The following is a 14,057-nucleotide window of genomic DNA, read 5'->3' on the forward strand; positions in this document are numbered from 1 at the left end:
CCCGCGTCCCCCACGTGACGAACACGTGACATGCGCCGCACGTGACAAACACGTGACCCCAGGTGACACCGCACCGCCGCCAGCGGCCACGTGAGGGCGCCACAGGGGGCGTGGCCTCAAAGGAGTCAGCCAATAGCAACCGGTGTTGCGGCGAGTGGGTGTGGCTAAAGGTGCGCCTCTCACACGATAGGCCCTAAGCCGGCATAGCTGGCCAATGGGGGAGCAGAGCGGCCGGAGGCCACGCCTCCTCATCCAGAAGACTTTCACTTTAACCAATCGCATCGCGGGGAAAGCGATAAACGACACCGGCCGGCTGCCAATGGGAGGCGCGACCCGCGCTGACCAATCAGCGCGAAGGGAGGCGGAGCTGCGCGGCCAATCAGCGCGAGGGGACGGGGCCGGCGCGGCGCCGTTACCGCCCGGGAAAGGGGAGGAGGCGCCGCCATCATGAGCTACGGTGAGGGGAGGGGGCGGCACCGGGACGGGAGGGACCGCGGGCACCGGGACCGGGAGGGGCCGGAGGGGTCCGTGAGGGGCGGCGGGTTCGTCAGGGGCCGCTAGGGTCGGTGAGGAGCGGGAACCGTGAGGCCCGGCGGGTCCGTGACGGGCAGAGGGATCCGTGAGGGGCGGCTGAGGTCGGTGATGGGCGGGAACCGTGAGGGACGGCGGGGTCCGTCAGAGGCGGTGGGATTCGTGAGGGACGGCAGGGTCAGTGAGAAGCGGGGGAATCCGTGTCGGGAGGGGGGATCCGTGAGGAGCTCTCTGGGGGTCAGTGAGGAGCCAGAACCGTGAGGGGCGGCGGGTCCGTGAGGGACTGGCTGGGGTCAGTGAGGGGCGGCGGGATCCGTGACGGGAGGAGGGATCCGTGAGAGGCGGCGGGGTCTGTCAGGGGCTCGCTGGGATCCGTGAGCGGCGGTGGAACCGTGAGGGGCTGGCGGGTCCATGAGGGGCCGCTGGGGTCGGTGAGGGGCAGTGGAACCGTGAGGGGCCACTGCGGGTCCGTGACGGGCGGAGGGATCCGGCAGGGGCTCGCTGGGGTCGGTGAGGGAGCCCTGAGGGGTTTGGGGGGAGCCGTGAGGGCAGAGCGGGAACGGGAGGGGTCCCTGAGGGGCTGGGGAAACACCGGGACCGGGGGGTTCGTGAGGGACCGGGGGACACCGGGATTGGGGGGTTCGTGAGGGCACCGGGGAGACGCCGAGACTGGAGGTGACCGTGAGGGACACCGGGAGTGTCTGTGAGGGACCAGGGGTGTCCCTGAGGGGACCGGGGGTGTCTCTGAGTCACCGGGGGTGTCCCTGAGGGCACCGGGGGCACCGTGAGGGAGCCGGGGGTATCTTTGAGGCACCGGGGGTGTCTCTGAGGGACTGGGAGGGCACTGGGACATGGAAGGGAGCCCTGAGGGACCGTGAGGGACCGGGGTGTCTCTGAGGCACCGAGGGTGTCTGTGAGGAACCGGGGGGACACCGGGAGATTGAGGGGACACCGGGACGTAGAGATCACCGTGAGGCACACTGAGGGTGTCTGTGAGGAACCGGGGGGACAGAGAGAAATGGAGGAGAGCCCTGAGGGACCGGGGCTTTCTCTGAGGCACCGAGGGGACACCGGGACTGGGGGTGACCGTGAGGGACCCGGACCGTGAGGGACACCGGGGTTCCTGGACATGGAGAGGAGCCCTGAGGCACCGGGGCTGGCCTGAGGGCACCGGGGGGACACCGGGACATGGGGATAGGGGGCCCTGAGGGACCGTGAGGGACACCGGGAGTGTCTGTGAGGGACCAGGGGGGACCGTGAGGGGACCGGGGGGACACCGGGAGTGTCTGTGAGGGACCGGGGGGACACCGGGACATGGAGGGGAGCCCTGAGGGACTGGGGGGACACCGGGAGTGTCTGTGAGGGACCAGGGGTGACCGTGAGGGACCGGGGGGACACCGGGAGTGTCTGTGAGGGACCGGAGGGACACCGGGATGTGGAGGGGAGCCCTGAGGGACCGGGGGGACACCGGGACTGGGGGGGACCGTGAGGGACCCCGGGAGTGTCTGTGAGGGACCGGAGGGACACCGGGACATGGAAGGGAGCCCTGAGGGCCCGTGAGGAACCGAGGGTGTCCCTGAGGGCCCGGGGCGATACCGGAGCATGGAGGGGACCGTGAGGGACCGGGGGTGTCCCTGAGGGCCCGGGGCGATACCGGAGCATGGAGGGGACCGTGAGGGGCCGGGGGTGTCCCTGAGGGGACCGGTGGGACACCGAGACCGGGGGTGACCGTGAGGGACCGGGGTTCTTTGGGAGAGCCCCAGTTCCCGGGAGTTCGATCCCAAAAACCGGGATTCGATCCCCAAAACCGGGATTTAAAACCGATCCAGCTCCATTTGAGTCTCCTGATCCTGCTTTGAGTACTGGAAATTCCCAATTTCCCAGAAATTTGCTCCCAAAACCGGGATTTTCTCCCAGCCCGGTCCCGTTCACATCTCCTGGGAATTCCCGGTTCCATCCCCGCCCGGGTTTATTCTCACCCCGACCCCTCCCGAGCCGTTTTAATCCCATTTTTTCTCGGTTTTATCCCACTTTTTTTCTCGTTTTTATTCAATTTTTTCTCGTTTTTTATCCCTTTTTTCCTCGTTTTTATCCCATTTTTCCCGTTTTTATCCCATTTTTTTCCGTTTTTATCCCATTTTTATCCCATTTTTTCCCGGTTTTATCCCATTTTTCTCGTTTTTATCCCATTTTTTCTCCCATTTTCCGTGAATCCCGTCCCGTTCCCTCACCTGGGCCACACCTTCCCGCAATATTCCCGGAGAATTCCCACCCGCAGGCGGGGAAGGAGCGCCCAAACCCCTTAATTGGGTTTTTATGCTAATGAGGAGCCGCTAATTAGGGCTGAAATTGCTCTGGGGAATGAGGGCGGCCGGGAACAGCAGGAATGGGATCCAAACCCTTTTGTTCCCCATTTTTTTCTCATTCTTTCCCACTTTTCCCATTTTCCCTAATTCTATCCCAATTTCCCCCCATTTTTCTCAAGTTTTTCCCATATTTTCCCAATTTTCCCCCATTTTTCTTCCCTTTTTCCTCCTTCTTTCCCATTTTTTCCTCTTTCCCCCTGTTTTTCCCCATTTCCCCCCATTTTTTCCCCATTTTCCCCCCATTTTCCCCCCATTTCCCCCCATTTTCTCCCCATCTCCCCCCTTTTTCACCCATTTTTTTCTCAATTTTTTCTCAATTTTTTCTCAATTTTTCCCATTTTTCCCAATTTTTCCCATTTTCCCCCATTTATCTCCTCTATTTCCTTTCCCATTTCTTTCCCATTTTTCTCCCATTTCCCCCCTATTTTCCCCCATTTCCCCCCTTTTTTTCTCAATTTTTTTCTCAATTTTTTCTCAATTTTTTCCCATTTTTCCCCATTTTCCCCAATTTCCCCCCTCCATTTCTTTCCCATTCTTTCCCATTTTTCTCCCATTTCCTCCCCCATTTTTCCCAGTTTTTCCCAGTTTTTTCCATATTCCCTCATTTTTCCCATTTTTTTTTCATTTTCCCCTTGATTTTTCCCCACTTTCCCCCAATTTCCCAGCAGGAATTTCCCTTTCCTGAGCACCCCCAAACCCCCAGGGCTGGGAACCCTTCCTGGCTTGGATGGAAATTGGGAATTTGGGGCTCCTGGGGCCGATTCCCTGCGGATTTGGGGGAATTTTGAAGGAAATTTGGGGGGATTTGGGATCCTAACGTGGATTTTTCTGTTTTTTAGGGTACGGAGATTGGAATTCGGGCTCGAGCAGAGGCAAGTGTGGGAATTTCCTCCCCCTGGATCCATCCCCAGATCCCTTGGGAAGCTCCCATTTCTCTTTTCCCAGATTTTGCTCCCAAATTCTCACCGGATTCAGCAAAAAAATTGGCATTTTTGGAACGGGGAACAGCTCTGAATTCAAAACTGGGGAGTTTTGCCACCCCAAATTCAGTGGGGACGACCCCAAATTCCATAGGAACAATTGGGAGTGACCCCAAATTCCATGGGAATTAACTGGGAACAATCCCAAATTCCCAGTAAATTCTGAATTCCTGGTAAATCCTGGAGCTCTCCCCAATTCCCCAGTGAATCCTGGTAAATCCTGGTGAATCCCAAATTCCTGATAATTCCCATTAAATCCCGAATTCCCGATAATTCCCATTAAATCCCAGTAAATCCCGAATTCTTGATAATTCCCATTAAATCCTGAGTTCCCATTAAATCCCAGTAGACTCCGAATTCCCAATAATTCCCATTAAATCCCAGTAAATCCCAAATTCCTGATAATTCCCATTAAATCCCAGTAGGCTCTGAATTCCCAATAATTCCCATTAAATCCCAGTAAATCCCAAATTCCTGATAATTCCCATTAAATCCCAGTAAATCCTGAATTCCCAATAATTCCCATTAAATCCCAGTAAATCCCAAATTCCCAATAATTCCCATTAAATCCTGAGTTCCCATTAAATCCCAGTAGACTCCGAATTCCCAATAATTCCCATTAAATCCCAGTAAATCCCAAATTCCTGATAATTCCCATTAAATCCCAGTGAATCCCTAATTCCTGATAATTCCCATTAAATCCCAGTAAATCCCTAATTCCTGATAATTCCCATTAAATCCCAGTAAATCCTGAATTCCCAATAATCCCCAGTAAATCCCAAATTCCCGGTAATTCCTTATAAACCGCAGTAAATCCTGAATTCCCTATAATCCCCAGTGAATCCCAGTAAATCCTGAATTCCCGATAATTCCTGGTAAATCCTGATTTCCTGATAATCCCCAGGAAATCCTGAATTCCCGATAATTCTCATGAAACCCCAGTAAACCCCAAATTCTTGATAATTCCCATTAAATCCTGAATTCCCGATAATCCCCAGTAGACCCCGAATTCCCAATAATTCCGAGTAAATCCCAGTAAATCTCAAATTCCTGATAATTCCCATTAAATCCCAGTGAATCCCTAATTCCTGATAATTCCCATTAAGTCCCAGTAAATCCCGAATTCCCAATAATTCCCATTAAATCCCAGTGAATCCCAAATTCCCGGTAATTCCTTATAAACCGCAGTAAATCCTGAATTCCCAATATTTCCCATTAAATCCCAGTAAATCCTTACTTCCAGCTAATCCCCGTTAAATCCCAGTAAATCCTGAATTCCCTATAATCCCCAGCGAATCCTGAATTCCTGATAATTCCCATTAAATTCTGGTGCATCCTGAATTCCCGATAATTCCCATTAAATCCCGGTGACTCCCGAAGCCCCAGTAAGTCCCAATAAATCCCAAATCCCCAGGAATTCCCAATAAATCCCAATAAATCCCAATAAATCCCAATAAATCCCCATTGCCCCCAGGGTACGAGGGCTATGCCTACGGCTACGGCTGCGGCCCCGAGGGCTCCGGGGGCTTCGGCTTCGGATCGGCCGCCGGCAATTCCTGGGATTTGGGCAATTCCCAAACCGACGGCGGCACCGAGGGCGGCGACGGCCCCGGGAAAGCGCGGCAGGAACCGGGGGGAGCCGGGATGCACCTGGAGAGTGAGGGAGCGCCGGGACGGGGGTACCCGGAAAGGTGGGAATGGGAATGGGGGAATATGGGAATGGGGAACCGGGGGGAGCCGGGATGCACCTGGAGAGCGAGGGGGCGCCGGGACGGGGGTACCCGGAAAGGTGGGAATGGGGGAATGGGAATGGGGGATTGGGAATGGGAATGGGGAACCAGGGGGCGCCGGGACGGGTGTACCCGGAAAGGTGGGAATGGGAATGAGGGAATTTGGGATTGGGAATGGGATCTGGGATGCACCCCGAGAGCGAGGGGGCACCGGGACGGGGGTACCCGGAAAGGTGGGAATGGGAATGGGAATGTGGGAATTTGGGAATGGGAATGGGGAACCAGGGGGCGCTGGGACGGGGGTACCCGGAAAGGTGGGAATGGGAGTGGGGGATTGGGAATGGGATCTGGGATGCACCCCGAGAGCGAGGGGGCGCTGGGACGGGGGTACCCGGAAAGGTGGGAATGGGAATGGGAATGTGGGAATGGGGGATTGGGAATGGGAATGGGAATGGGAATGGGATCTGGGATGCACCCCGAGAGCGAGGGAGCGCTGGGACGGGGGTACCCGGAAAGGTGGGAATGGGAATGGGAATGGGAATGGGGGATTGGGAATGGGGAACCGGGGGGCACCGGGATGCACCCCGAGAGCGAGGGGGCGCCGGGACGGGGGTACCCGGAAAGGTGGGAATGGGATTGGGAATATGGGAATGGGAATGGGATCTGGGATGCACCCGGAGAGCGAGGGAGCACCGGGACGGGGGTACCCGGAAAGGTGGGAATGGGATTGGGAATGGGAATGGGAATGGGGAACCAGGGGGCACTGGGACGGGGGTACCCGGAAAGGTGGGAATGGGAATGGGAATGTGGGAATATGGGAATGGGAATGGGGGATTGGGAATGGGGGAGCCGGGATGCACCCCGAGAGCGAGGGGGCGCCGGGACAGGGGTACCCGGAAAGGTGGGAATGGGAATGGGGGAATATGGGAATGGGAATGGGGAACCAGGGGGCGCCGGGACGGGGGTACCCGGAAAGGTGGGAATGGGAATGGGGGATTGGGAATGGGAATGGGATTGGGAATGGGATATGGGATGCACCCGGACAGCGAGGGGGCACCAGGACGGGGGTACGGGACCAACCCGGAAAGGCGGGAATGGGGGATTGGGAATGGGAATTGGGATCTTGGGGGCGTCGGGATGCACCCCAAGAGCGAGGGAGCACCGGGACGGGGGTACCCGGAAAGGTGGGAATGGGAATGGGAATGTGGGAATATGGGATTGGGAATGGGATCTGGGATGCACCCTGAGAGCGAGGGGGTGCTGGGACGGGGGTACCCGGAAAGGTGGGAATGGGAATGGGGGAATGTGGGAATGGGAATGGGAATGGGGGAATGGGAATGGGATCTGGGATGCACCCTGAGAGCGAGGGGGCGCCGGGACGGGGGTACCCGGCCAACCCGGACAGGTGGGAATGGGAATGTGGGATTGGGATTGGGGTTGGGAATGGAGGATTGGGGATGGGGGATTGGGAATGTGGGACTGGGATTGGGGGATTGGGAATGTGGGAATGGGATTGGGATTGGGGGATTGGGAATGTGGGAATGGGATTTGGGAATGGAACAGGGATGGGAATGGTGGAACAGGATGGGGAGTGGGAATGGGAATATGGGCCCTCTCAATTACCAGAATTCCCAAATTTTCCCTCTCAGCTACCAGAATTCCCAAATTTTCCCCTCAGAATTCCCAAATTTTCCCCTCAGAATTCCCAATTTTCCCCTCAGGTACGATCCCTACGAATCCTACGGCGACTCCCGCGTGAGCGAGCACCGGGATCTGTACCGGGCATCCTTCGGCTACCCCGGCGATTACCGGAGCCATTATCCCGCCCATTATCCCAACGATTATCACAACGATTACCCTAATGATTATCCTGATTACCCTAATGATTATCCCAATGATTACCCTAATGATTATCCCAACGATTATCCCAATGATTATCCCAACGATTATCCCAACGATTATCCCAACGATTATCCCGATTATCCCAACGATTATCCCGATTTCCCCGCCGAGCCCGAGCCCGACCCCGCCGGTTTCCTGGGCCGCCGCCGGGCTCAGGCTCCGTTCCCGGGCTCCCGCCCGCCCTGGGGCTGCCGGGACCGGGCGGGGTTCGCGGGGTTCCGCCCGCGGGGGGGGGGCTGGGCCGAGCCCCGAGGCCCCGCCCCCCGAGGCCACGCCCCCCGCCAGGCCCCGCCCCCTCCGCTGTTCCCGCCCCCGCCGGGCCCCGCCCGCGGCACCAAACGGCAGCGCCGGGCCTGGCGCCTGTGGGACGGCGAGTGCAGGGTGAGTCTGGGGTTGGGGATTTGCAGCGATTCCCGGCGTTTGCTGGGGGCTTTGGCATTTTTAACATGATTTCCATGGTTTTCCATGGTTTCCCTAATTCTTTCATGGATTTGTTGTGGTTTTCCCCATGGTTTTCCATGAGTTTTCCATGATTTCCCATGGTTTTCCGTAATTCTTTCATGGGTTTGTTGTGGTTTTCCCCATGGTTTGCCATGCTTTCCATGAGTTTTCCATGATTTCTCCATGGTTTTCCCATGGTTTTCCTTCATGGGTTTGTTTTCCCATGGTTTTTCCCATGGTTTTCCATGAGTTTCCCTTGGTTTTCCATGACTTTCTATGGGTTTTCCATGATTTCTCCATGAGTTTCCCATGGTTTTCCATGAGTTTCCCTTGGTTTTCCATGACTTTCTATGGGTTTTCCATGATTTCTCCATGAGTTTCCCATGGTTTTCCATGAAATTATCATGGTTTTCCTTGATTTTCTAGGGGTATTCCGTGAGTTTTCCATGAGTTTTCCGCATTAGTCCCATGGTTTTCCATGAAATTATCATGGTTTTCCATGATTTCCATGGGTTTTCCATGATTTCTCCGTGGTTTTTCCATGGTTTTCCATGGTTTTCCGTAATTCTTTCATGGGTTTGTTGTGGTTTTTCCCATGGTTTTCCATGATTTCTCCGTGGTTTTCCGTAATTCTTTCATGGGTTTGTTGTGGTTTTTCCCATGGTTTGCCATGATTTCCATGAGTTTTCCATGGTTTTCCATGAAATTACTGTGGTTTTCCATGATTTCCATGAGTTTCCCATGGTTTTCCGTGATTTCCATGGGTTTTCCATGATTTCTCCGTGGTTTTCCATGAAATTACCATGGTTTTCCATGAGTTTCCATGGTTTTCCCAGGGTTTTCCGTAATTCTTTCATGGGTTTGTTGTGGTTTTTCCCATGGTTTTCCATGATTTCCATGAGTTTCCCATGGTTTTCCATGATTTCCATGGGTTTTCCATGATTTCTCTGTGGTTTCTCCATGGTTTTCCCATGGTTTTCCGTAATTCTTTCATGGGTTTGTTGTGGTTTTTCCCATGGTTTTCCATGATTTCTCCGTGGTTTTTCCATGGTTTTCCATGAAATTATTGTGGTGTTCTTTGACTTTCTATGAGTTTTCCCTGATTCTCCATGGTTTTCCCATGGTTTTCCGTAATTCTTTCATGGGTTTGTTGTGGTTTTTCCCATGGTTTTCCATGAAATTATCATGGTTTTCCTTGACTTTATATGGGTATTCCATGATTTCTCCATGGTTTTCCCATGGTTTTCCATAATTCTTTCATGGATTTGTTGTGGTTTTTCCCATGGTTTGCCATGAGTTTTCCATGATTTTCCATGGTTTTCCCATGGTTTTCCGTAATATTTTCAGGGGTTTGTTGTGGTTTTTCCCATGGCTTTCCATGATTTCCATGATTTCCATGGGTTTTCCATGATTTCCATGGGTATTCCATGATTTCCATGGGTTTTCCATGATTTCCATGAGTTTTCCATGGTCTTCCATGAAATTATCATGGTTTTCCATGATTTTTCCATGGTTTTCCATGAAATTATCGTGGTTTTTCCTTGATTTTCTATGGATTTTCCATGGTTTTCCCAGGGTTTTCCGTAATTCTTTCATGGGTTTGTTGTGGTTTTTCCCATGATTTCCATGGGTTTTCCATGGTTTTCCATGATAATTCCAGGGTTTTCCATGAGTTTTCCATGGTTTTCCATGGTTTCCCATGGTTTTCCGTAATTCTTTCATGGGTTTGTTGTGGTTTTTCCCATGGTTTTCCATGATTTCTCCATGGTTTCCCATGGTTTTCCGTAATTCTTTCATGGATTTGTTGTGGTTTTTCCCATGGTTTTCCATGATTTCCATGGGTTTTCCATGATTTCTCTGTGGTTTTCCATAAAATTATCATGGTTTTCCTTGACTTTCTAGGGGTATTCTCCCAATCTCCCCCCTTTTTCCCTCATTTTTTCCTCATTTTCCCCTCATTTTCCCCTCATTTTCCCCTCATTTTTCCCTCATTTTTTCCCTATTTTTCCTCATTTTTTCCCCATTTTTTCCTCATTTTCCCCTCATTTTCCCCTCATTTTCCCCTCATTTTTCCCTCATTTTTCCCTCATTTTTCCCTCATTTTTCCCTCATTTTTCCCTCATTTTTCCCTCATTTTTCCCTCATTTTTTCCTCATTTTTTTCTCAATTTTTTCTCAAATTTTTCTCAATTTTTTCTCAAATTTTTCTCAATTTTTTCTCTCAATTTTCCCCCCATTTTTCCCCGTTTTTTCCCCAATTTCCCCATTTCTCACCCCATTTCTCCCCCCACTCTCCCCCCTTTTTCCCTCATTCTTTCGTCATTTTTTCCTCATTTTTTTCTCATTTTTTCCTCATTTTTTTTCTCATTTTTTTCTCAAATTTTTCTCAATTTTTTCTCTCAATTTTCCCCCCCATTTTCCCCAATTTCTTCCCCCAATCTCCCCCCCTTTTTCCCTCATTTTTTCCTCATTTTTTCCTCATTTTTCCCTCATTTTTCCCTCATTTTTTCCTCATTTTTTTCTCAATTTTTTCTCAAATTTTTCTCAATTTTTCTCTCAATTTACCCCCATTTTCCCCCTTTTTTTCCCCAATTTCCCCATTTCTCACCCCATTTCTCCCCAATTTCCCCATTTCTCCCCCCAATCTCCCCCCTTTTTCCCTCATTTTTCCCTCATTTTTTCCTCAAATTTTTCTCAAATTTTTCTCAATTTTCCCCCATTTTACCCCCCATTTATTCCCCCCAATTTTCCCCATTTTCCCCCCGTTTTTTGCCCACTTTCCCCATTTCTCCCCCCACTCTCCCTCCTTTTTTCCTCATTTTTTCCTCATTTTTCCCTCATTTTTTCCTCAATTTTTTCTCAAATTTTTCTCAATTTTTTCTCAAATTTTTCTCTCAATTCTCCCCCAATTTTCCCCCCATTTATTCCCCCATTTTTCCCCAATTTCCCCATTTCTCCCCCCAATCTCCCCCCTTTTTCCCTCATTTTTTCCTCATTTTTCCCCTCATTTTCTCCCCATTTTTTCCTCATTTTTTTCCTCATTTTTTCCTCATTTTTCCCTGATAATTTTCCTCATTTTTTCCTCATTTTTTCCTCATTTTTCCCCATTTTTCCTTATTCTTTCCTCATTTTTTTCTCAAATTTTTCTCACGTTTTTCTCTCAATTCTCCCCCAATTTTTCCCCCAATTTCCCCCCCATTTTTCCCCATTTTTTCCCCAATTTCCCCATTTCTCCCCCCAATCTCCCCCCTTTTCCCCCATTTTTTCCTCATTTTTCTCTCTTTTTTCCCCATTTTCCCTGATTTTTTCCTCAATTTTTCTCAATTTTTTCTCTCAATTTTCCCCCCCATTTTCCCCAATTTCTCCCCATTTTTCCTCAATTTCTTCCCCCAATCTCCCCCCTTTTTTCCTCATTTTTTCCTCATTTTTCCTCATTTTTTCCTCATTTTTTTCTCATTTTTTCCTCATTTTTTCTCAAATTTTTCTCAAATTTTTCTCAATTTTTTCTCAAATTTTATCAAATTTTCCTCATTTTTTTCTCAATTTTTTCTCTCAATTTTCCCCATTTTCCCCCGTTTTTCCCACTTTCCCCATTTCTCACCCATTTCTCCCCCCAATCTCCCTCATTTTTCCTCATTTTTTCTCAAATTTTTCCTCAATTTTTTCTCAAATTTTATCAAATTTTTCTCAAATTTTTCTCAATTTTTTCTCTCAATTTTCCCCCATTTCCCCTGTTTTTTCCAATTTCCCATTCTCACCATTTCTCCCCCAAATCTCCCCTTTTTCCCTCATTTTCCCTCATTTTTCCTCATTTTTTCCTCATTTTTCTCTCATTTTCCCTCATTTTCCCTCATTTTTCCCTCATTTTCCCTATTTTTCCCCATTTTTTCCTCATTTTTCCTCACTTTTCCTCATTTTTTCCTCATTTTTTCCTCATTTTTCCCTGATTTTTCCTCATTTTTCCCTGATAATTTTCCTCATTTTTTCCTCATCTTTCCTCACATTTTTCTCAAATTTTTCTCAATTTTTTCTCAAATTTTTCTCATTTTTCTCTCAATTTTCCCCCCATTTTCCCCCCGTTTTTTCCCCACTTTCCCCATTTCTCACTCCATTTCTCCCCGCACTCTCCCTCCTTTTTCCCTCATTTTTTCCTCATTTTTTCCCCACTTTTCCTCATTTTTTTCTCATTTTTTTCTCATTTTTTCCTCATTTTTTTCTCATTTTTTCTCAATTTTTCTCAATTTTTCTCTCATTATTTCCCCCCAATTTTCCCCAATTTCTTCCCCAATCTCTCCCCTTTTTTCTCCCTTTTTCCCTCATTTTTCCCTCATTTTTTCCCTCATTTTTCCCTCATTTTTCCCTCATTTTTCCCTCATTTTTTCCTCATTTTTTCCTCATTTTTTCCTCATTTTTTTTCCCATTTTTCCTCATTTTTTCCTCATTTTTTCCCATTTTCCCATTTTTCCTCATTTTTCTCAATTTTTCTCATTTTTCTCAATTTTTCTCAATTTTTTCTCAATTTTTCTCAATTTTTCTCAAATTTTTCCTCAATTTTTCTCAATTTTCTCTCAATTTTTTCCTCAATTTTTCTCCTCATTTTCCCCATTTTCCCCCCATTTTCCCATTTCCCATTTCTCCCCCATTTCTCCCCCATTTCCCTCATTTTTCCCATTCCATTTTTCCTCATTTTTCCCCATTTTTTCTCCATTTTTCCTGAATTTTTTCCCCAATTTTTTCCTAATTTTTTCTCAATTTTCCTCCAATTTTTCCCCATTTTCTCTCCAATTTCTTCCCCATTTCTCCCCATTCCCCCCTTTTTCCCAATTTCCCTCATTTCTCCCCATTCCCCTTTTTCTCTCATTTTTCCTCATTTTTTCCTCATTTTTTCCCATTTTTTCCTCATTTTTCCCATTTTTTTCCTCATTTTTTTCTTCCAATTTTTCCTCAATTTTTCTCAATTTTTTCTCAATTTTTTCTCAATTTTTTCTCAAATTTTTCTCTCAATTTTCCTCCCAATTTCCCCCCATTTTCCCCCGTTTTTTCCCCATTTCTCACCCATTTTCTCCCCGTTTTTCCCCAGCGCAAGCGGCCCCGCCGGGACTGGCTGGGGCGGCGCCGGCAGCCGACGGACGGACACGGACGGACGGACGGATCCGAGAACTCCAGCTCCGACAACGGTCAGGGAATTCCCAATTTGGGGGGAATTCTGGAATTCCAGCCAAAAAAATTCCTGAAATTCCCAATTTGGGGGGAATTCTGGAATTCCAGCCAAAAAAATTCCTGAAATTCCCAATTTTTTGGGATAAATTTTGGATTTCCAGCTCAGAAAATCCTGGGATTTACCCCAAATATCCCAATTTTTGGGGCTGAATTCCAGATAAAAATCCCAGGATTAGATCCTAAATTCCCAATTTTTTGGGATGAATTTTGGATTTCCAGCTCAGAAAATCCCAGGATTTCTCAATAAATTCCCAAAATTTTTAGGATGGATTTTGGATTTTAAAATTCCCAGAGATTGATCCTAAATTCCCAATTTTTGGGGATGAATCCCAGAAAATCCTGTTAAAATTCCCAGGATTGATCCCAAATTCCCAATATATGGGGAGGAATTCTGGAATTCCAGCTCAGAAAAATCCCTGAAATTCCCAATATTTGGGGAGGAATTTTGGATTTCCAGCCAAAAAAATCCCTGAAATTCCCAATTTTGGGGGGGAATTCTGGAATTCCAGCCAAAAATCCCTCAAATTCCCAATTTTGGGATGAATTTTGGATTTCCAGCTCAGAAAATCCTGGGATTGATCCCAAATTCCCAATATATGGGGAGGAATTCTGGAATTCCAGCTAAAAAATCCCTGAAATTCCCAATGTTTGGGATGAATTTTGGATTTCCAGCGAAAAATCCCTGAAATTCCCAATTTTTGGGGAGAAATTCTGGAATTCCAGCCAAAAAAATTCCTGAAATTCCCAATTTTTGGGGATAAATTTTGGATTTCCAGTTAAAAATCCCTGGATTTACCCCAAATATCCCAATTTTTGGGGCTGAATTCCAGATAAAAATCCCAGGATTAGATCCTAAATTCCCAATTTTTTGGGATGAATTTTCAATTT

General features: G+C 48.7%; 1 protein-coding gene across 3 annotated transcripts in view; it reads left to right on the top strand.

Moving 5' to 3' along the window:
* Nucleotides 1-379: 379 nt before the first annotated feature.
* The window catches only part of LOC135441511 (A-kinase anchor protein 8-like), a 31,465-nt gene continuing 17,787 nt past the window's right edge, over nt 380-14,057 (top strand). The window contains exons 1-5 of one of the 3 annotated variants that reach the window (XM_064701065.1): nt 380-457; nt 3,737-3,769; nt 5,352-5,568; nt 7,329-7,890; nt 13,030-13,126. In XM_064701065.1, the coding sequence (XP_064557135.1) occupies nt 448-457; nt 3,737-3,769; nt 5,352-5,568; nt 7,329-7,890; nt 13,030-13,126 (919 nt within the window). In that variant the 5' untranslated portion in view covers nt 380-447. The other 2 variants (XM_064701066.1, XM_064701067.1) reach the window with 2 other exon arrangements.

Source organism: Zonotrichia leucophrys, unplaced genomic scaffold (assembly GCF_028769735.1).
Source record: "Zonotrichia leucophrys gambelii isolate GWCS_2022_RI unplaced genomic scaffold, RI_Zleu_2.0 Scaffold_320_59343, whole genome shotgun sequence".
In the NCBI taxonomy this organism is placed as follows: domain Eukaryota; kingdom Metazoa; phylum Chordata; class Aves; order Passeriformes; family Passerellidae; genus Zonotrichia; species Zonotrichia leucophrys.